Consider the following 24,899-nt stretch of genomic DNA (forward strand, 5'->3'; position numbering starts at 1 on the left):
GGTATCTACAAATTGTTTCCATTATCAGGATAATTATCTACCTCATGGTCAACTATGACATGAGGAAGCATGATGCTCTTATCAAGTACCTTTTGCCTTTGTGTTTTCCCTTGAAAAGTTGGTCAGAGAACTGGCCGAGTTCCATGACCAGTGCAGCAAGGAATAAGAATGAATCTTTGTGTGTCAACCTCCAGAATTCCTTCTACACATTCAAGGAGCAGTGACCCATCTTTTGTTCAGGAGACAGCAATCAAACTTTAGGCTGAGAAAGCCTTTTTCACCAGAGGCTTTAGAAGTTGTGGCAGGAGAAGGGGGTAATGGGTGTGAATTGTGGTGGTTACCTTCTCCCACATCTAGGGACAAGACTCTGTCATATTGCAGCTAGTGGAACATGGTATGTTTTGAGGGCCTTGGTCAATGTGGAATTGATGTTCAGCAAACTAAGACCTATTGTGTCTGGTAATCCACAAGGTAGTGTTCTTGGTCTGTAGTTATTTTTAGTGTATACAAGGGGTATGGTTGTTGTCCTGGAAAGCAAGATTTTTCAGTATGAGTATGATGCAACACTTCTGGATGTATATATTAAAGTCTCCACTTCTGAGATATGAAGCTGCCCTTAGTCTCAGTCATGACATGGAGTGGATGAGTGTGTGGTGTCGTCAATAAAATGAAAACAAGTAGATTTTGTACCGATGCGGCCCAGCGACCTGATGCTGTTAGGCGCCCTGCAGTGGCCAGGCGCTCTTTTTCATTGGAGCGCTGTGAAGCTTCTGATCTTCCCATAGCGCTCAAGTCCCCTCAAGTCTCCAAATGCCCTGCAGCTCTGGATAAGCCTTCTCCTGCATTGGACCCAGCTCTTGAACCTTTGCAATGTAAACTAGATAATATCCTTCATCTTTTACAGAAACCAGCAGCACAGACTGTCCCTGAATTAGACTCGATGAAGTCTCCGATCTCTTCTGAAGATGAAGAAGAGGAGCAGGATGCGTCTTCTATGCCGTGTGCGTCACTCCTCAAGTGCCTTCTTCAGCAGTTCTCGGAATTTTTCGGAATTTTTCACTCCGACCTCTCCTTCCTCTCCAGGTTTGTCTTTCTTGATGAGCAGTCAGCCCGTGGATTCGACGAGACTTCTTAAGATAGTTCTCTCTAAATCATCAAAGAAAGCTCTTTGCCAAGTAGAGAACTGGTTTTCTGAGAAGAGGGATCAAGGGAAAGCCTGTTTTAGTGTTCCTCCTTCTCATCTCGCACGTATGCGTTACTTGTCATACACAACGGGAGAAGCTCCTTCCCTGGGAGTGGCTGCCTCCTCCCAGGGGAACTTTTCTGCACTCATTGACTTGGGACGGAGATCTGCTCTCACTTCGGCAAAAACGTTCTTTTCAGCACAGGAGATGGATCATCTGTTGAAGAGTTTAAGTCCTTCGAGGTGTTGAGTTTTCTCGACTGGTGTTTGGGAGCAGTTGCCAAGAAGCTTCAAGAACCAGCTTTTTTGTGTGACGAACCCGCAGACCTGTTTAAATTTCTCTCTTGTGCAGATAAAGCCGTTTGAGATGGCTCACAGGAATTAGCTGTCCTTTATGCCATGGGCATTGTTAAGAAGCACAAACTTTGGGTCTCTTTCACAACAAAGGGCGTTACAGCCCCACAGAAATCGGCTCTTCTTTTTTCCCCTCTGAATAAACATCATTTGTTTCCTCAGCCCAGCGCAAGTGAGATTGCAGTGAGTCTACACCAGAAGTCAACGCAAGATTTGTTGACTCAATCGACGAAGCGCCAGAGGGACTAGTCTGCCTTCTCAGTTAAACCATCATCTCTCGAACAACCAAAGCCATTTTGTGGAGGAAATCAGAGATCTTGCTTCAGGTCCCGAGGTTCAGTTAGATTTGCTCCCTGACCGATCAAGAAATCATCCTCAAAATCATCCTCTCGCAAGTGAGAATTAAGTTCTTCATGCTCCAGTAGGGGCCAGGCTTCGTCTCTTTTGGGAGAGATGGAGGAAAAGAGGAGCGGATCAGTGGGTGGAGAAAGTTTTAAAGGAGGGACACTCTATCCCCTTCAAGGGGAATCCGCCATTGACTAACATTCCTGTCGTATTGACGGCTTACTCCATAGGATCGGAGAAGTATTCGGCACTGTCAAAGGAAGTGTTGTCCTCTCTTCTGAGCAAAGAAGCAATAGAATTAGGGAGAAAGGCAGACTCGAAAGGATTTTACAATCGTCTTTTTGTAGTATGCAGGCCTCAGGGGGTTGGAGACCGGTGCTCGACATAAGTGCTTTGAACATCGTAGAAAAAACAAAATTCAACATGGGAAACATCCACTCAGTTCTTGCTTCCATCCGTCTGGGAGATTGGATGATATCCCTGGACATGCAAGATGCTTATTTCCATATTGCGATTCACCCGGTTTGTGACCCATACTTTTCCATGTTGCTCCACTGGTTCCACTGGACTGTTGCAAAGGCTGCGATGCATGACTGCTCGACATTTCACATGAATCATTGTTTGCAGTTTATGTGAATGATGAGTTGGTAGGAACAAATAGACTTTTACCTAACATGAAACATTATTTTTATACATACACACATATATATATATATATATATATATATATATATATATATATATATATATATATATATATATATATATATATATATATATATATATATATATATATATATATATATATATATATATATATATATATATATATATATATATATATATATATATATATATATATATATATATATATATATATATATATATATATATATATATATATATATATATATATATATATATAAGATTTAATTCTTAAAAACCTAGTTTTCTTATATAGATCTTATATCTAGTATTAAAGAAATTCTTCTAGTTTTCTTATAAGATCTTACTCTAGTATTAAAGAAATCAGAAGTCTCCACACACACACACACACACACACACACACACACACACACACACACACAATGTACTGTATATGTATAAACAGTGGCACCTCAGCTCAGCAAATAGCAGATTTCACATCTAAAAAGTAAGCACAATAGGGTTATTGTACAATTGACCGAGGCTTCTTGTTTGTGCATGTAGGGTGGAGGGTGAATGAATGAATAAACGCACTCATGTTGACTGATGCTTTCTCTGGCTGTGTCTGTGAGAGTGGATAGTGAACAAACATAACCAAAGCTTTCCTGTTTGTGCATCATGTTAGGAAATAATACACATTTACTGTAGGCCCATCCTTCTCTCTCTCTCTCTCTCTCTCTCTCTCTCTCTCTCTCTCTCTCTCTCTCTCTCTCTCTCTCTCTCTCCTACAATATTTTCATTTTTTCAGTATCTGTGAATGTGTACAGGGTATTTGCACATGTATGCTGTACATTATGTTAGGATAAACTATGCATTTAGAATACATTTGCTCTCTCTCTCTCTCTCTCTCTCTCTCTCTCTCTCTCTCTCTCTCTCTCTCTCTCTCTCTCTCTCTCTCTCTCTCTCTCTCTCTCACCAATTTTTTGTTAGGAAGAATTTTGGTTAATTAGGTTTAAAAAGAAACAATGTTTATGTTTTATTTATATTGTATGGATTTTGTATACAGTACGGTACTTTACACATCTTGTAAGCATAATTAGGTACAGGTATGTACACATATAATTAAAAGCACTTCATTTTGCAGATATAACTGAATTCAAGTGATAAGTAATGTAATGCTTTAAACTGAATGATAATTACTAAATATATATACCAGTTAGCTCATTTATATGGAGTTACACTACAGTCACCCCCTGGTATTTGCTGGGGATAGGGACCACAACCACCCGCGAATAGCTAAAATCCACGAATACTTGACACTCCCCCCTCTAAAAATGTGTATAACTTCCTATTTTAATAGTTCAAACACCAAATGTAGTATACCTCAAACTATCATCATACATCAAATATACCTTAAACTATCATCCTAAAACACTTTAATATTATTTTAGAGTCATCGTATAGAGAGAGAGAGAGAGAGAGAGAATAAAAATACAACTCATACGTTACTAACAGTAAATACCAAAGCATCAAGCTGCAAGCTGTGTGATTGGCTACTTCCAGCCCTTCGGCTAATAGCATGTTGTCATGGGGAGAGAGAGAGAGAGGGTGAATTTCGTTTTTTTTTATATCATGCATATTACAATGATAATAGATCGATATGGATGGATTTCACTTTAACATTTTTGATTAATATTTTGCTGTTTTTACATTAACATTATTTGAAAATTGGTAAATCATTTTTTTATCATAAAAACTGTATTTAGTCATGAAAATAAGAGGAAAATACAGTAATCAGCGAATATTGCCTTACAAAAAAACCACGAATTAGTGAATTTTCCTCAAATAATTCAGGGATAAGTTCCACAGAAAAATCTGTGAATAGGTGTGGGTCGACTGTAGACTGTAAGCTATTAGAGTTATCCCTGGGCTACCCTACTGTGTAGATCTTTGTTACGTAGCAGATTTTGTTACTTACCGGGAGGGGCAGATTCTTGAGCTGTACGTCAAGTTGGGGTTGAGATGATGCTACATGCAGTGTATGTGTGTGTGTGTGTGTATGTGTGTATGTATGTATATATATATATATATATATATATATATATATATATATATATATATATATATATATATATATATATATATATATATATATATATATATATATATATATATATATATATAAGGCATAGGCAGTCCTTAGTTATGGCGGGGTTCCGTTCCCAGCCAAGCGTCGATAAGCAAAAGTCTGCGATAAGTGCCGATAAACTGGTTAAGGGCACAGTTAACCAGTTATCAGGGCGATAACTGGTTTCCAGCACCGATAAACCACTTACCAAAGCCAATAAACTGCTTACCGGCACTGAACATCATTTAGCTGTGCCAAAAATCCATTTAACACCAAAATGCCGTTAACTGATGCCACTGGTAAGCAGGGGCCTGTAAAAATATATATATATATATATAAATATATATATATATATATATATATATATATATATATATATATATATATATATATATATATATATATATATATAAATATAAATAATGAATGGCAGAAGACATACAGATGTTCCAGAGGATGAGGATTATAAAGGCAGATACACCTGGAGTCCAACACAGTTGAAGAATTAGTGGACCTACCAAAACAAAGGTAAATCTTTCAGAGGTTTCACAAGAGATTATGCCAACTGGCTCGGAAGCAGGGAGGAATCAATTAAAGGCTTATACAGGGGAAGAGACTACCACCAAAAATGACCTTGGGATGAATAAGCTGATTACATATGCTTACTTTATTCTTTTGGTAAACAATAACAATTTTGGCAAAATGAACATTTGAAAAAACTTAAACATATGAATATATAGAAAATATATGTAAGGTAACTAATTAGAAATTAAGTCAGTGATTTTATCTTTAACATCATTTTTGAACATTTTACTAATACGTACAGGGGTCCATATAATATATGCCATGGCTAAGGTCAAAATTGCAACTGGAAGTAAGCTGTATAATAGCAGATTCTAAAAGATTTCATGAAGAGAAATCTTTTGATCTGGCAATCACTGAACTGCCAGTCCAATTTATCCTGTGAGAGTTTTCACTAAATTGAATGAATATTGCACTGGATGTTTGCCCAGTTTTGACAGAATACTTATGCTGTTTAATTCTCACTTCCAAATCTTTACTTGATTGACCTATATAAAAAGAAGAGCAGTCCAAGCATGGAATTTTATATATTATGTTGTTGCTTTCTTTAGGGCTATTTTTTATTAACATTCTGGTAAGTGTGTTATTATAGGGAAAAACCAGGTTAACATTAAAAGATTTTAACAATGATTTTATGGTTTCAAAACCACTTAAATAATGCAGGCTAAGAATGTTCTTAGGAGTTTCTTTCGCCATGTTACTTTCACTATAAAACTTTTGTGGGCTTTATTATAGCAGATATCTAGTATATGTGAAGGGTAACATAAACCTGTCCCTATTTTTCTTATGTATTCAGTTTCTTGATCCAAATATTGGGGATTGACAATACGCAATGCTCGTAAAAACATAGAAGAAAAAGTGGATATTTTGATATTAAGGTGGTGGACTGAATAGAAATGGACAGAAGTTAAGTTGTGGGTGAGTTGGTTTCCTGTAAATACTGAATTTGCATTGAAATGGTTCTCTGTGTATTAAAACATCTAAGAAAGGGAGGCAATTGTCTTTTTCTAATTTTAAACTAAATTTAATGGATGGTACCTGATTATTCAAATTAGAGAGTAAATAATATACTGTACATCAATACCAGCAGGCAAAACAGCTAAAATGTCGTCAGCTATCTATACCACTTAAAAGGAGTATAAATGATATTAAACATTGTTTTTCAAAAAATTACATATACAAGTTTGAGATGAGTGGGGATAAAGGGTTGCCCATTGCCATACCAAGTATTTGTTGGTAGAATTCATCATTAAATATAAACTTACAATCTCAAATGCACAACCTAGAAATAGTATGACTTACAGGATTAGTTTGTTACTAAGATACTCTAAAAAAAAAAATATATATATATATATATATATATATATATATATATATATATATATATATATATATATATATATATATATATATATATATATATATATATATATATACTAACGACTCCTATATATTACTGTAATAAGCGTTGGACTTTTCTTGCGATTTGACAAGTATATATTTTCCCCAATTTATCGTTCGTCTGGCAGCCTGTATTGTCTCGCTGTTGGTACCATGAGTTTCTAATGCACTTCAGTGATACTCAAGCTATCACAAAGGTCGGCTGTCATTGTATAGCCCCATTCAACATTTGGCGCTCTTGCACGCTAGCTAATGAATTATGGCTAAAAGTATCCTTGGTTAAGAAAGCAGAAATTGTGACCCTATGGAAAACTGGCAAGTCAATGTGCTATTGCAAGAGGCTGGGAATCTCTAAAAGCACACCGTCTCATTGTGGTGCAACCGCTCCAAGACAGGAGACCTTGATTCATCACTGAAGCGGAAGAAAGGCTCAGGGAGGCCACGAAAAACTACAAAAAAGAACGGATAACATTTTAAAAGGATTGTTATGGAACATCCATCAATGCCAGCCAAAATTTTGAAGTCTCAAAACCCTGATCTGCTTAGGAACGTATCTGAACGGACCGTGCAACATCGATTGCAGAAAGACCTTGGTCTCCCATGTCGTGTTGCAGCAAAGAAGCCACTCCTCACTAAGCCTTGCGAAAAAAAGGATGGCTTTTGCAGAAAATATTTGAAGTGGACTGAAAAGGATTGGGAAAGGGTAGTTTTTAGCGATGTGGCAAGCCCCAAGGATCTAACCGCTATGCATCAAAATACACAGTCAATTATGAAACATCCAGCTTATGTGATGGTATGGGGATGTTTCAGCGGATATGGGGGTAGTGGGGATTATATTTTCTCCCAGAGAGCACGACAATGAATGGAGAGATTTATGAAAATGTCTTGGAAAATGAATTAGTCCCTTACAAGGAACTTTTGGGCATGTTTGTATTGATGCAAGATGGAGCACCTTGCCACCGATTTCACAAGGTCACAAACCTTCTTAAGGAATTTAATATTCAGAAATTGGACTGGCCAGGCAATTCAGATTTAAACCCAATTGAAAATTGCTGGGCATACATGAAACGGAAACTGAAGGCACTAGCAGATGAGAAACGTCCCTCCCCAAATTGAAGGATGCCATCCGTAAGTTTTGGTTTGAAGACATGGATGCACAATATTTCAAAGATTTAGCACATTCAATGCCAAGAAGGTTAAAAGCTGTACTTAAAAATAATGGAGAAATGTCTAAGTATTGAAAAAATATAAGTGAACTAAAATTTTTCCCTTTTATTTTCCTTTTTTTATATCATTGCTATGATTTGTTTACAAATGTAGTGGGCGTTTTTTTTTTTTTTTGGTACCGACTGTATATATATATATATATATATATATATATATATATATATATATATATATATATATATATATATATATATATATATGCAATTAATTTTTTTATTGCAGGAAAGGATAATGGACTTGGTGTAGAAAATTTACAGTATTCTGGTATGATTGCTGGTGAGACATCACAGGCATATCGTGAGATAGTAACATTTTCGATGGTAACTTGTCGAGCCATCGGTATTGGAGCCTATTTGGTGCGATTAGGACAGCGAGTTGTGCAAGTAGAATCTTCTCACATTATACTTACTGGATACAGAGCTCTGAATAAGGTTTGTTGTTTGCAGCTAGTTGCAAAGATATGTACTGTAGCAGTTGTATTTGGTTTGATCCCTGCAATAATGAGGACAAAAGAATAATTTATATATCATTGAAAGCATTTACTTTAGTGACATCAATAAGTTTCTTGCAGAAATCCTCATTTTGTCATAGTTTTTCCAATCCTCATGCATCAATTTCTGGTAAAAATATGCAAACTTCTATTTTCATTTATTGTTTTTTTGTCATGACAGCTGTTTCACCATACTTTGGCATTTTCAAGTAACTACTGACTTACAATTTGGATTTACCTTTTTGTTTTTCCTTGTGGAAGGAAAATTACACTAGTGACCTTGAGACCTAAGTGGTGATAGGTTGGGGATTGAAAGGATGAATCACTTTTTGGGATCGAGGCTTTAGGTATAACTTGCATATACGGAAAGCAGGAACAGATATTCCAATTACAATACATAGCATAGCTTTTATATAAAACTGTGTGATAATTAAATAAAGTCTTATATGTTCATGTTTTAGGGAACTTACAAAAAATAATGTGTTCAAACAGCATACATTACAAAAAATGGTGGGTGAAAAAGGTTACAATTATAATGATAAGTGTACCTATGATGGCTTATAAAATACAAATTTTTGGTAGCATAGCCACTCTTATGGTCCTACCAGGGCTCTATAAAAAAGAGTAACTAATATCAAAGAATTCTCTTATATTTGGTCTTAGCCAGAATATATAATTTTCATTTTCTGAATAGAAAGGAAAATTTAAATTTTAGCCTAACCTTTTGGTTGTGAAATGATAGCCATGAATTGTAGTTTCCCCTATGTGTTTAACTTATGGCTTAGTTTTAAGCTAAGTGTTCCTTGTTTCTTTTGTTAATAATTTAGAAAGATTTTAGATGAATTATATACCACAGAAATTTTCATAGTTATTGTTGTAGGGATATGGAAAATGTTTACAGGTGGATCTACTGTTAGCATGTTTTACTCCACCAGATGGTGTCGTCACAACTTTGAATAAGACAAAGTTTGGCTTCTTAGCAGGATATAGCAAATGTTTTCCAGTACTGGCTATTGATGTTAAACTATTAGTTTCAATGGTACATTAGTTACTAGTGCCAAAATAGTAACCGTGACCCTGAAATTATTAGTTAGTTAATGATAAGTTGAAGTGTAGTACCATCCAATATCGTATGGGTGCTACTTCAATTCTCGATTTGTTGGGCAAGTTATAATTACTTACAAACACATCTTATTCAGTGTTAACTGGATAGTCAGCAATAACTTAAAATACAGCACCAATGAACATAGCTTTTTTATGTGGTATTTTACCATAGTTTTGTTAGGCTGGCATTCGATATAAAAATATGCTAATTTACAAATGTCAGAAATATACCTGAAACTTAAATTGAGTCTTCAGGCATGCACATTCTGTTGTGAAACAAATAAATAAATAAATGAAATAGAATAATAATACTATTACTTTGTAGAAATAGAATAATAATACTATTACTTTGTACCTAATTTAAATGTTGTGACACCCAATATAAGTTTATACTGGCGTTATGTTAAATCAGAGTTACTAAGCAAGCTCTTAATAGATTACCAGAGCAGTCGAAGCCTGTATTATTATTACAATACCTCTGAGTCATGCATATCAACCATTATTATGTTGGTTTGCTTATTTAAATTATAGGTCACACATTTTTGTAACTCATTTCTTATGATATTCATAGGTATTTTCTTGGCAGGATAGAGATTGCTTTCCATTATTTAATATATCAGACTAGTGGAATCTGGTAATGGTACCTGTAATTTAATCATGAGTTAAAGGGACGGCACCAACGCAGTAATTATCATTAAATGAATGTTACTCCCAGAGTTTCTCTTCTCAGTTGTCATAAACATATACAGTACTTATAACATTGTCAGTCCATTTCTTACTGGTGCAAGCTTCACAAAATTTGCAGGCAATAGTTGTCCAGGAACTCAGAAAAGTAGGCTTTCAACTGATAGCCAACCTAGATGATTGACTAATTGGGGGAGCTACCAAAGTAGAGTGTCTGTGAAACCTGAGAGCGGTAGTCAGCAGAGTCCAGTCAGAAGGCTTCCTGATCAACTGGAACAAGTCACACCCTACACCCAAAAAGCATTGGTGTGGTCGGGAGTTGGTTGAGATTTCCTTCACTGTCAGTTGTCTTCCCAGCCAGACTCAAACCAGAATAAGGAGGGATCTGCAAAGGTTTCTTGCCTGACCTGGATTTTTCCCATAAAGTTAGGCAGTTGGGAAGATATTCCATCTGTATGCCCAGAAGGGAACTCTGCAAAACATGTTGAACTGACTTTTCCATCCGCACCATCTTAATTCAGTAGTCTTAATGCAGCTACTGTACAACTCTACATATTATTACTATTATATTATTATTCAGAAGATGAAACCTATTCATGTGGAACAAGGCCACAGAGGCCATTGACTTGAAATTCAAGCTTCCAAAGAATATAGTGTTCATTAGGAAGAAGTAAGAGGAAGTAAAGTGAAATACAGAAAGAGGAGATCCCACTTAATAAAAAAAGAAAAAATAAATTAATAAATAGATAAATGGCTCAAAATGTATCAAAGTGCAAGGAGAATAGCTCTAGGTTTAGTAATGCATTGCATCTTTCACTTGATCTTTTCAAGTTCCAATTGCATGACACCCTCAGGGAAACTTCCATGGTCCATCAGTGTGAGGAATAAAAGGACCTCTGGAACTGAGAAGTTTGACAGCGAGGCACATTGACTGCATATTGGTGCTGCTGTTCAGCAAATCTGGTTGCTCTCGACAGGAAAAGGGGTTCAGGGATCAATTGTGATTGTGAAAGATCCCTGTTAAAATGCAACTTATGAAAAAGTGACAAACTAGTGGTTAGAATAGGCTATTAATCATTTTAATATGGCTTTGCTGTACACTGTAAACTGTGCAAGTTGCTCTATAGTACTATATCATGCAGGACATATGCCAGTCTGCCCTACCAGATTTCATTACTTTCTGGTAGGGCAAACTCTCAACGGTCCATCAAGTTCAGGTGTCATTATATAAATGTCCTTTTCTTTATTTAAGTTCGCTATTTATATAGTGCATATATATGCATTTAAATTTACATTCTTCATAGGTTCTACTCGATAGTATGTATACCTGTGTTCAGCTAATTTTTATGCCTTATACATTTAAATTGCCTACCCTTGCTGAGTTGAAAGTTTATATAATTAATTTGTTTACAGTTACTTGGTCGTGAAGTTTACAGCAGCAACTCCCAGTTAGGTGGTGTACAAATTATGCACAATAATGGTGTATCTCATGATGTTGCTCCCAATGACCTGGAGGGAATTTATACCATGTTGAGATGGCTGTCATTTGTACCAAAGGTATGTATGTTAGTCTCTCAGTACATAAAGCAGAACCCTGCAGTAACAGACCTTCAGTGAATATATTTTATCAGATTGTGCACAGTGTATACTTGAAAGTTTTGCATATAGTAAAATGTTTGACTTTGTAACTGAATGTTGAACACTGTTAATTGAGGCTTGCACAGACATTCAACCGTCATGTTTGTTAATTGAGGCTTGCACAGACATTCAACCGTCATGTTATGTTGCAGTGATATCTTCAAGGTTTGTATATCTATTTATTCTGTTTGCCATGACTTTCTTATGATTATGTGATCATTATTTTGGACACTGTTGAATGTGAAAGCATCCCATGTTCATTTTCATGTTATCCAAAAACTTGGCGTGTAAAGTAAGTTGGATTCTGGTTGGATGGTCTCTTGTGTGAACCATCTCAAAGTAGGAGACAGAACACAGTAACGTGCAGACTTTGCACAGATTTTCCAAACAGCTGTTTGTATATTGGACATTAGCAGCTTAATGTTGTCTTGTGGAGGGATTTGGAATGCTAGGCATTTTTGTACAATAATGTGTCCCTTGTTCATATTTTAACTTTTCTTTGTCAAAGGCATGTCTGTCTTTGGTCTAAAAATATTATATGCTTGAGAATCACACCTCTCATGAACCCCAACATAATGCATAAACAGCCATCAAAACTTAGGTGTAATTTTGTCAGAGTCTTCCCTTGCTCAAGAACCAGCATCCATTTTATAACTTGTTTGCTCTTCCAAGAGAATCCTCCAGGAGGTTGTTCTTTACAGAGCTCAGTGTATGAAAGAACTTGAAGGAAAGTAATTGTGGCCAGCTTTACTTTATATAGCATCTGATATTGAAGCATGAACATGGAAGGTCCAACAGTATAGGAGCATAGTAAACATTTCAGGTCCAGTAGTTGAGTGATGATAAACTTCAACATGGACCCGATAACACTATGGAAATGTACACAGCAAATTCACCAAGTATTTGTATTGGAGGGTTCTGCTTTATTGTATTCTGACATAAAACTAAATCACAGGATTGAAGTAGTTTCGCTATGTAATATGTATTGTAATTCAAGTGATCTAGCATTTAGTCCACTATAACAGTAGACTGTTTTTACTCTTTATTATGCATTTGTGTATATAAATTACTTAATTCATAACTGCTTTCATTAGACCAAAGGTGCTTCTCTTCCGGTCATTCCTTGTGTGGATCCTGTTGAACGTGAAGTAACATTTGCTCCAGGCAGAGCTTCTTATGATCCTCGGCATTTGTTGGCTGGTAGAATGTCATCATCAAATCCAAATGAATGGGAAAGTGGCTTTTTTGATAAGGACTCATTCCAGGTAATTTGATGCCATTTCATATAATGTAATATTTTCAGAAGGTATGAAATTTATCCACTAGAAAAGTGTTGTTTACTGTAATTTTATGATTAAAGGAACATTTGTGTTATAGCTTTTCTCGTGTCATGGTTTTTAGTGAAACAGTCACTGCATTATATAAAGTTTTAAGTGGAAATATGTGTGCTAAAAATTCATATACAGAGATGGTAGAAGTAATTATATCGATACTTTGAACGTTTATTTAGGTTGGGAATTTCACCCTCTACAAAATTTGTATTCTATTCTCAGGAAATTTTAGAACCGTGGGCACAAACAGTAGTCTGTGGGCGGGCACGGTTGGGAGGAATTCCTGTGGGTGTTATTTGTGTTGAGACAAGAACTGTGGAACTCAATCTTCTGGCAGATCCTGCTAATCCAGATTCAGAGGCTAAAGTAAGTACAGTACTGTAATACTGTTTGGAGGAGCTGTAATGTTTTCTTGCATTTGCATTTTTTTTTTTTTTTTTTACAGATATCTAGGTAAGGAAAGTAAACATTCATGGTGGATACTAATTAAAGGAATTTATTGTATTCCAACTTATAAAATCAACATTTTACCAGATCAGATTTATTCATTGTTATGCCACAAGCCTAGTTGACATTGGGAAAGCCATAATTCCAACAGAGGACAGTATTTTATAATACTTACTGTATACATAACAAAAATTGTTTATGGGCTGTAAGATGATTTTAGCATACAATATTGGTGCTTCCAGATGTTGAAAAAGCTGAGAAAAACTAATGCTCTTAGGCCAAAGGACCCCACATATAAACTTCTCATTTCCTATGAAATATAGATCTTGAGATTAAAGAAATACCAAACATAATAACAAGTGATTCCATTTCAAAGCAAAAACAAATCTAAGGCAGACTGCATTTGAACTGGAGAATAGTTATACAGTGTCACTTTTGCATTTTCTCAGAAGCAAAGAGATATGTTGAGCATTGCATCCCTGAAAATGTTGCGCAACTGGAACCTCAAAAGTTAAAGCGACAGTGTAACGCAATATTACCCTAAATCAGTTCTTGTATTTAAGTCATTTACTTACATTTTTATGTATTTATTTTTTAATTTGTTAATATATTTTTTTCTTTTCTAATAACTGTTCTCCTCTTTCTATATTTCCTATTACCCTCTGTAACTTTCAAATTAACACCATATGCTTTGGAAGTTTAAATTTCTGGTCGGTGGCCCCTGTGGGCATGTTGCATTTGAATAAGATTCGTCTTCTAAATAATAATAACAATAATAATAATTGTTGCTTACTACTCAAATGCCAGTGTCAGTCAGTTTCACAAGAGGTCCTTGTACTACTCTTGTTTGTCTTCCCCTTACTTGCATTTGTTTATCTCATTCTGTCTCTTATAAAGACTAAAATTCCTCCAAGCTTTTGTCAACGCAGAGATATTAATAAATCGTGTTTTCTTCAATTTCCCACAGATTAAGGCTCTGAAAGCAGTTCCAAAAAGATTGATATGCTGCATGCCTCAGTTGTAAATTTTAGATTGAAAAAATATTTTGAAGCCATTTCAGTTTCAAAGGGATTCTATTTCATTTATTTTCCAGACTGTCTCTCAAGCTGGCCAAGTTTGGTTCCCAGACTCTGCATATAAGACATCTCAGGCCATCTGTGATTTCAACCATGAAGGATTACCTCTTATAATATTTGCCAACTGGAGAGGGTTTTCAGGGGGGATGAAAGGTATAGGAGGACATAGTTTTCAATATTTCCGTTTGTTCCGACCCTTTTAACATTTCGCCCATGGTAGATGATAATGAAACACACACACACTCTCTCTTATCAGCATTTTATGCACTTATATTCGGACAAAATGGTCATAGCTAATAAATAATGTACGCACTAATGTTTTTTTAATTTACTTTTAAAATGTAAGTAGTAATTCATAAATTTTATCAGATTTGTTTAAAAGGGCGTACAAAAATTACCAAATTCCTAAAGACCATTCAACCTCAAAGACAAACCCCCAATTTTTACTGAAAAAAATAGTGATAAAAGGGATCAACATAAAAATATTGCACTATCATGAGTTGATGGTTATATTCTGGTTGGTGCACTGCAAGGATTCAATGAATTTTAGAAAAGTTGACTAAATATTAAATTCAATGAACATTTGAATAACCATCTAAACTGTAAAATACCATAGTTTAGATGGTTATTCAAATGTTCATTGAATTTAATATTTAGTCAACTTTTCTAAAATTCATTGAATTTAATATTTAATAAACTTTTCTGAAGTTGACATGCCAGTAAATTGGAAAACTTGAACATATTACCAATGTATGCACTATAAACTGCCCAGTTGTGTTTGCACTATAAACTGCCAACAGTATGTGTTTGCAGTAGCAAGAAATTTTTTCAGCCAACAGTGTCTCAGTGTGCAGTAGCAAGAAATTTTTTCAGCCAGCAGTGTCTCAGTGTGCAGTAGCAAGAAATTTTTTCAGCCAGTAGCAGAAATTTTTCAGCCAGCAGTGTCAAGAATTTTTTTCAGCCAGCAGTGTCTCAGTGTGCAGTAGCAAGAAATTTTTTCAGCCAACAGTGTCTCAGTGTGCAGATGGATGGGGGTACAGCTGGTGCGGTACTTTAAGATTTTAATACTTCATCAAACAGTTGTTTTATACCACCCATCATTTTCATATGCAAAGTGTTCTTTGCAAATGTGTTTCATTAAGTAATGAATCATATTTCAGTGTTTTGCTAGTTTGTAGCAAACTTGTATCCATAGACCACAGGCTGGTAAAATGATTAGAGATTTATCATAAAATTTTTTCCTAGGGTTTTAATAAATGCTAACTGGATAACTTCAGTACTGTGATATGTTTAGGATTACTGCATTACATTTTAGGATCTTAACCTTTGCTTACCTTTGTGATTTTTTATTTAGTTTAGCCTAGGTCATTCATATATACTCTCATAATAACATAAAAGATCCAGTAGAACTGCTAGTAAACGGTTCATCAGTTTTGTATCTGGTATTGAGCAGATCCACATTAGAAATGAATTATTTATAGAGGAAAGATTTTTGCAAGAACTGACTTGCAATGCATGGTATGTGAAATCTGAACTAATGGTCAGTAGCAGTTGTATAAGAGAAGGAGTTCATGTAAGTTTTCTTATTTTTCATATGAAAGCACTTCCTCTACAGCAGTCTTCTAAAGCTACCTTACACAAACAGATGGAAGATAGTTTTTATAAGCTCTTGCAAGATTTACCAGATGATTAAGCTGTCTTTGGATGTGGATAAATAGAGCCCCCCTCCTCCCCACATTTTGCTAAAGATCACCACCATTAAGGGGGCAGGAAGCCTTTGCTCATTTGTGCACAAAGAGCCCTATTTCAGTGGTTGTGCAAGTTGAATAGGTGGTTGTTCCTGTTGGTAGTATTTCTCAAGTTGCTTATTCTACATACCTGCTTGTAACTCAAAGGCGAGCACCTCTTTCAGCACTAGCAATAACTTCCCCATGATTATTTTGCCAGCTCCCATGATAGATCTGAAGAGAAGAATTGTTGATAATTAGAGCCTTCAGTTGTCAACAAATATTTCTCCTACAGGTAGTACTCGAATAGTTATTCAGTCCCATGTGAATGACTCCTCTATTTTTGTATTGTTATAGGGGACCTAAGCTTTGCTGCTTCATTGTTTTCTACCTTACAGACTGAGTCTGCTCTCACATTAAGGAAAAAGTTGAGTACATGATTATGCTTCTAGTTCAATCATATCAGTAATTTATATATTTCACCTTCATTATGGCGCTGAATAATCTTGATGGGTTCCGGCGCTTGGTCTTCAAGACCTAAATTTCGTAATCAGTCAGCCTTACACAAGGGATCTTGTACTTCTAAATTATCTCCTTCCTCCCCTCTTTCAGGTAGTTTTCATGTTAAACAGGCTTGCACTAACTCCCACTTCTCTAGGCCAAGTGATCTTAGATCGTTGGTTCATTCCTCTTCTTACTACAGGTCTAGCATTATTAGTGGTTTTAGTTTTGGTTCATAGTGAGAGCCTGCTGCTGCCTTGCTTGCTTTGCAAAATGTATCCCTGAGCAACTTCTCACCTTCCAAATTTCAGATTTCTACAGGATTATGACTCAGCCTTAAACCAAAACCAGGTGTAGTCTCACACTCAGAAGAGGCAAGTGCTAAGTTTCTTGTGTGACCCTCAGCCAGTAACTTTTATGAGTCTTCAGCAGGATTTTAATTAGGGGGGAGAGCATACTCAAGCTGCGCATCCCTCACCCACTACAGATTCTAAGTTTAAGGTATACTCTTCAAGAGTACAAGTTTCATGTTGGGAGAGGTATGCAGTTGATCAAAAGCACACTTTTGTGATTTTAGATACACGTTGGACAGTTTAATGTTTATCCTTCTGGCTTTGCGCAGCAATAACCATTGATGCATGATTCTTCTCATAAGCATAAAGAAGCTAGTTCTTATTCTCTAACAACAAATATAGTCACTTTTCAGGAGGATACCCCACAGGTTCATATCTCCTTAAAATGGAGCAGATTTAGATATAACTCAACAGGACAAGATGACTTTTAGGACAACAGTATTTTGTATTTATAAGATTGTGAGGTTTGAGAGGCAGACAAAAGCTACAAGAGTAGCTTCAGCTGCTGGATTTTGCTCTGCCATAAAATCTAAGGTTTTTTTTTTTGAGTGAAGAAGAAGCTTTAGAGAAGGATTGAGAAACCAGTGGGAACTACACAAATTTTCTCCCTTCCAGATGCAAGATTGAGATCTCAGGCAGGCCAGATAATCCTCACACATCTGCCAAGCCCCTTTAGGGATTGAAGCTTTAGCTCAAGATATCAGTACCACTACAGTATTCCCAGGCCAGCAGTATGATTGCTGCCTGCAGAACTAAACTGTAATGAGAAATTGAAGTTTTTAGAGCTACTGAAAGCTACTAGGGAATGTTACTATGGGTTTTGAGACTTTATACATGGCCAGGAGGCTGGTTGTTTCTCCTAGACAATCTTTCCATCCATATTAGGATATTAGTCTACTCCTTGGCCAATATCATTCCCAAGAAATGGGATTTCTTCATGAGTGACGAATCTAGTGTCCTTTTGTTGTCAGATGTTGAGAGTTTCAGTTTTGCAGATATTTTGGATAAGCATTTGTTCCCCTCCTCTCTCATTAAGGAGATAACCAAGAGGCTAAATGCCATTAATTGAGCTCATAAGAGAACTTTAGGCATCTGTACTCCCTTTAGATAACATCTGTCATTTCATGGACAGAGATAAAAGAGACCTCTGTCAGACTGCCTTCTCTCTGCTTAAGGAATATATAACGTAATCGCTTTGGACCCTAGCTAGATCTTGTCCAGTAACCCCAAGTAGACAGTCAAATCTAAGGATGCAACAGTCATTCATTCCTTGCAGCAGAGGGGGACTTGGGAAGTATCCAGAAGTCTTGCTGTGGGAACCACTGATGTAGGGAATAATGCATTCACCCATCCTGGGGTCAGCCAATATCAAGGAGGGCCATTTATTGAGAAATACTGACACCACTGGCAGAAAAGGGGTGCAGACTCATGGGTTGTTCAGACCTTGAAGCAATATTATTGGCTCACAAGTATGGAGACTGGTCTCTCCCCCATCTTCTCCAATCAAGGTTGAGTCATTTGTGAGGGGCACACGCAAATTCCTTGCCTTAGACGACAAAGTGAAATCCATGCTGGCCAAAGGGGCTATAGAAGAAGTTACAGGAATTCCCAATGGGCTCTACAGCAGGTTGTTTGTAGTCCCAAAGGTTTCCAAGGCTTGGAGACCGATTGTCAACCATAGTGCCCTGAATGGAAACTTGCTCCATTTGAAAATACATGTGACTTATATGACTTTCTTACATAGTCCTCAGCTTCTCTTGGCTTGGTAAAATGTTTCATTTCAAAAGCTGGTATTTTGATCTGTCATTGGCGCTGCAGGTCATCACTTGAATAATGGTGCTAGTTGTGGTCTGGGCTCATAGGAGGGCAGTCAAGTTAATGAAATACCATGAGATCTAGCTAATCATGTCCCCATCCTAGGGGCTTCTGGAGCACTGAAACTATATTAGCAACTGATCCAGTACCTGGGTCTAGTCACCAATTAGAAGCCAGACTTAATCCCAGCGAAATAGATCATTTATCTAGGTTTGGACATAGACACCTGCATAGTTGTGGCTTCTATTATTATTAGTAGTATTAAAAAAGTTTAACCAGACCACTGAGTTGACTATCAGCTCTCATAGGGCTGGCCCGAAGGATTTGTATGAAATGACAGGTCTAGGCTAGAAGCGTAGCACTGGGACCAAATAGGTCACTCGTTAGTGATGAATGAATGAAAATGAAATTAAAAGCTGCAAAAAGGCATAAGCTTTCATACTGGAACACACTCACACAATAAATACATTTATACTCATGTTTCCATATGTATTCACTAAAAAGGTATAAAAATTCCAACTCAATTAACTCACAGCTTCTCATGAACATAGAAATGGGTATTACTGAAAATGTTGAAGATTCTGACAAAATTTCTTTTATTGATCTATTTCAAAAATTTGATAATCGCTGCAGGTTATGTTTTGGACATTCACACGGTACATGCTTCACTGTTATCAACACTCTGCAATCTTGCAATCTGGGCATTTGGGAGGAGGGCCACATGGACTGTTCATTAAGTGTCCATGTGTCAAACGAGTATGACTTATTCAAAGTCTCTCTCTCTGATATGATGAACTCCATTTTCCAACACTGGATTTTATCTGTTTTAAATTATTATTTTCAGGTTCTTCATTCCATATATTTTGCCATTTGCTTACAATGATTGTTTGTATATATCTTATATGGTCACTAATAGGGATGTCTACATTTGCCCTTGTCATGTGGACTGCTTCTTTAGCTGCTTTATCAGCCTCTTCATTTCCCTTAATCCCTACATGGGCAAGGATCCAACTTTTTCAATATTTTTTCCCTTACTATGCAATTTATGGAGTGAAAACTTAATATATTGTACAATATTATTTTTTTATTATAGCTTTGAATGACTTCTATAGTGCTTCTGGAGTCGCTATAAATCACAAAATTATTACATGAGGCTTCTCTAATTATTTTTATGGCTAATGCTATTGCACATAACTCAGCTGTAAATACTGAGGCATTATCTGGTAGAAAGAACTGATACGTTTTGTCTGGGGATACTGCAGCATATCCCACTCCGTAATGTGACTTAATTCATCAGTGTATATTGCATAATGTGGACCTTTTCAGATTATATGTTCTACTGTGTGTTGTCTATGGTATTCTGGAGTATATAAATAACTCTTTGATAAATATTTTAAGTGTGTACAAATTCTCATTTTATTCATAGATGACCTGTATTGTCTGGAGAAGTTAGCCCCACAAATTCTTTTCAGGTGGAGGTCTTTTCAGCTGGAGTTTCATTGGCAGTGGTGTGCCATGAGGAAACTAAAGTACCTCCCAGTATGATATTCCAAGAAAGCCCTATTAGAATTAGAAGGGTGCCAAGATCAACATAATCTAATCTGTGTATTAGAGTTCCTCTCTCATCACCTTCACCAGAAGTACTATTACTTACCAATGCTTCCAAAATTACTTACCAATGCTTCCAAAGGTTTAAGGACCAATTTATTGAACGTTGTAGCGTCAGGAAAATGGTCCTTAGGAGAATCACAGCAGCTATAAATCTCCTAGAATGTAAGACATTCTTTCTCACTCTGTGAGAACCTTCCAATCCCATGTGCCCAATAAAAACATGGGGATAATGTTGGACAACTCCACCACAGTGGCTTACCTAAGGAATGAAGGAGGCATGAAATCCCAAGCAGTGTGCCTCCTGGTAGTGAAAATTTTGCTATGGGCCAAAGAACTCAACTGTACCCTGGTTCCGAGGTTCACTCCAGGGAAGCAGCATCATGGCAGACCCCTTGATCAGATGTGATGAGGTGTTATTCCGAGAGTAGCCTCTCGAGCCTGGTGTGTGTATTGCTGTGTGGAATTTTAGGGTGCTTCCATGATGTTTAGTCCTGCCAGACCTGGCAGCTTGGTTAAGCAGCAGGTTGATGTTCTAGAGAAGCTTCAAAGGTTATGTTTCTGGGCTATGTATGAGTTATGGGTTTGTCTGAAAAAATCATTTTTGCTTTATCAAAAGATTAATATTTCTGGTCAAAATGCCAAACACCATACTATCTTTACTATAAACATTCATACAAGATAGTTTTTCTGTTCATATTACTGCTTTGAGCATTAATAAGATAAAATTACTTCCAGATATGTACGAACAGGTGATCAAGTTTGGTGCCTACATTGTTGATGAACTTCGTGGATATGGCCAGCCAATCCTAGTTTATGTCCCTCCATATGCTGAATTACGAGGAGGTGCCTGGGTTGTCATTGACCCAACAATCAATAAGAAATACATGGAAATGTATGCAGATCCACTATCTAGGTATGCATTAACAGTATTGATTAATTTAGTTTAAATTTGTATTATTCCTAATGTTAATAGATATGATTAAGGATTATCATTACAATATATACAATACATTAAATACTACTTTACAGTATATACTACTGTATAGTAATAATAGAGAACAATAATGAATTGTACAGGATTGACAACTCACAAATTGCCTATTCATTTTGTTTTGTGTATTTAACAGAGGGGGTGTATTGGAACCAGAAGGAACAGTTGAAATCAAATTTAAACACAAGGACATTATGAAGGCCATGTCACGATTGGATCCAACTATTCATAAACTGAACAAATCTCTATCAGACTCTGATCTACCCATTGATGAACAGGCTGCTACAAGGAAAAAAATAAAGGAGAGGCAAGATCTCCTATTGCCTATATATCATCAGGTAATTTTTAAGTTTTGTGTTTTAGATGCAATTTTTTTTTTTTTGTATTTACCCATGAAGTAATAAAATGGAACCTTGTACAGGTTTATCACCCTCTAGCATTAATTTTTATAAAACATGGTCTTGGATAATAATGATCTCTTGTTATACTTGCTTTATGTAATACATAACATGCATAGACATAAGCTAGATAAATTTTTCCCTTTTTCACTGATCTTAATGGAGTAGCAGTGTAATTACCTTAGAAGGCTGTGCTACATTATGTTGCTTAAGGGTATTTGCACTGATCTCTTGTTCCCCCAGCTCCTACCTTGCTCTAGTTTTCACCCCTCTCTTAAGAACAAGTCCAGTGGTAAAGTACTCACCTCATCCTTATAGTGGTGAAGCAAATACCCCAGAATTCCATGTAGAAGGTTATAGTTAGATTATATGATTAGGAGGATGAATTAGGGCCTTTCATTAAGATGAGAGGAAAAGAATTTGATTAACAATAATGGTAGGGTCAATGGAGTTGGTATCAAAAGAATTATTAGTTATATCTTTCAAATAGAATTTTACGAAAATTGTAGATACAGCTCTTATTTCATGACCCCTAACTTTAAAATGCCTGCGACTCAGTAATGTTCTGGTAACCCTTTGGATGGCTTGCCTAAGCAGATAGGATATAGCATTTTTAGATATTTGTTATGTGTGCACCATAAACTGAAGGTAGTCATGACCCCACCCCCTTCTTAAGGGTTTAGTCTTTTGAAGATCATTTGTCACTGATCTTCCTTACTCCCTAGTTGTGCTGGCATTGAGGGTACAACAATGAGGGAGCAAATGAAGTGTACTGGTGCCAACTGGGTTTAGCCACAAAATCAGAAATGTACAAAAGTCCAGTACTGTACTATACTAGTCCTTTGTGTAAGTAACTTGACTTCAGAGGGCAGTAGCTTGCCCAACCTCCTTGTAGATGCTAGTGCTATAAAGAAAGCACTCTTGATAAACAGAGCATTTGGGGATGTTTCCTCTAAGACCTCACATGTTGCACTGAGAAGGTGTTTTACAAGTGAAATAGCCTAGTAACCCCAAAGAGCTAAAACAGAAAAACTTCTTGAATGGTGTAGAAACAGCAAGAAATGTGTTATCTGTGGAATTTTGACACAGAGGAGGTTAACGCTTCTTCCGCAACACCAATTAGAACAGACATGCCTACCAGACTGGTACAATCAAGCTGTTGACTGTTCAGCTCAAAAACCATTTCTAGATAAGAAACTACTTGATAACCTCTAAGCAAGTAAGTGGAGCACTCCTAAGTTCTGGTGAAAATGCCATAAGTGGGCCGTGTATAGCACTCTTTTACCAGAGGAGATCTTTGCAGATCTACTATCCTTTCAAGAAGATCAGGAAATCATGTTTGTTGAGGCCATTATTGGGTCATCGTGTGTGTGTGTGTGTGATGACTGATTGGAAGAGCTTCTCTGGAATTGGTTTTAAGAGAAATAAGGGAAAAAATACACATAACTCAAAATTGTCTTGTGGAAAAGTACTGTATATTACTTGACTAAGCTGCCTGGTCTGGCAGCATGAAGCATCAATTTCCACCCTAGGGGTACCCCATAGTTTCCACAGAGCACTGCAGATGTCTGGAAAGAGAAACCATTTTAAGGGTAGATCCTGATCATTTCTGATCAGGCCATTTGCTAAGCAGTTTTATCTTCTTGGAACAAACCTGGGGTGTTCTGTCCATGGCAAAATATCTACCACTAGGAGGCACGTTGTTGGGGATTCTGTACCTCCTTTTGGTAGAGTTGTCATTATTTCCATAATTACTGTGAACACATGGGTTTGCAAGGCTTGCAGAGCCTTCAGTTCTGTATGCTTTTGTAGGTGTTTTAAGGACCATTAGCCTGAGGTTATCAAGTGCAGAACATCCCTCCCCAACCTTCTTTAGAAGCACTGGTAAGTAATAATGCCTCCAGTATAGGTAACAAGAGAGGAAGGGGTTACTCATCAAAGGTTGCATTGATCTTGTCACCCTTTTAATTTTAATAGGAGCTCCTCAGAAAGCCTTACTGAAAAATCATCTGATATCCTTAGAGCAGACCAGTTCAGTTTCATTCTGGCTGAAGAGACCTCAACTTGAAATGACTATGTGGCAAAACTACCTCAAGAAATTCAAGTAACTTGAAAGTTTTTGCCACAACTTTGAAGGTAGAATCGTAGACTATGGAGACTTTAATAAAAAAAAAAAGAGGAGTCTTTGTATTCTTCCCTTGTTGGAATGCTGACATTTCAAAGTTTTGATGATGCCATTGACTTGGTAGAACTCTTTGCATGGCTGGAATGAACTCCATTCCGAAAGGTTCGTTTTATTGAAAACTAGTTCCTGGTGGTCACTAGAATGTCAGTATTACACCAAGCTATAAACTGTATTGACTTGGTGCTGTAGAAACCAAATTGAGCAAGCATCATAATCTACAAGTGATGCAGAGCATAGTTCCAACAGAGTAAAAGTAGCTCTACATCTTTGTCAGCCCTTTGTTTCCTTAGAGAATTAAAGAAATCCTCCTTCTACTGTACTGTTTAGAGGCAGTTGATAAAATCACAGGCAGACTTAAAAAAATTCCTTCTCCAGTTTTAAAAATGAAGTCCTTGGAAGTGATTAATTTATTAGCAGAACATTTTAAGAAGGTATCACAAAATCAAGCAGTGAACAATCTTGGAAAGTTAATGAACGTCTGGACAGTCTTGAGAAATGAACAGGTTCACAGTCAGCATGAAATTAAGTTAGTTTGCTGGAGACACCTAGGAACTGATTTGAAAATAAACATAACTACGTTTGATAGCTTACAACAACCTTCTTAGGTACTTTTTTTCAGGAAGCTAGGTTATCTAAAACATTTTGTCAGTCACAAAATGGGTTCAGTTGTAAGTCTTGGTGTG

General features: G+C 36.5%; 1 protein-coding gene across 14 annotated transcripts in view; it reads left to right on the forward strand.

Annotated features, from left to right (window-relative positions):
- Positions 1-24,899, forward strand: part of ACC (acetyl-CoA carboxylase) — a 183,557-nt gene that overhangs the window by 145,626 nt on the left and 13,032 nt on the right. For all 14 annotated transcript variants that reach the window (XM_067090785.1, XM_067090789.1, XM_067090781.1 and 11 more), the window contains 7 exons: positions 8,088-8,296; positions 11,557-11,700; positions 12,876-13,046; positions 13,335-13,478; positions 14,653-14,788; positions 21,378-21,555; positions 21,770-21,971. In XM_067090785.1, coding sequence (XP_066946886.1) covers positions 8,088-8,296; positions 11,557-11,700; positions 12,876-13,046; positions 13,335-13,478; positions 14,653-14,788; positions 21,378-21,555; positions 21,770-21,971 — 1,184 coding nt within the window. The remainder of the gene's footprint in view (positions 1-8,087; positions 8,297-11,556; positions 11,701-12,875; positions 13,047-13,334; positions 13,479-14,652; positions 14,789-21,377; positions 21,556-21,769; positions 21,972-24,899) is intronic.

Source organism: Macrobrachium rosenbergii, chromosome 47 (genome assembly GCF_040412425.1).
Source record: "Macrobrachium rosenbergii isolate ZJJX-2024 chromosome 47, ASM4041242v1, whole genome shotgun sequence".
Taxonomy (NCBI): Eukaryota; Metazoa; Arthropoda; class Malacostraca; order Decapoda; family Palaemonidae; genus Macrobrachium; species Macrobrachium rosenbergii.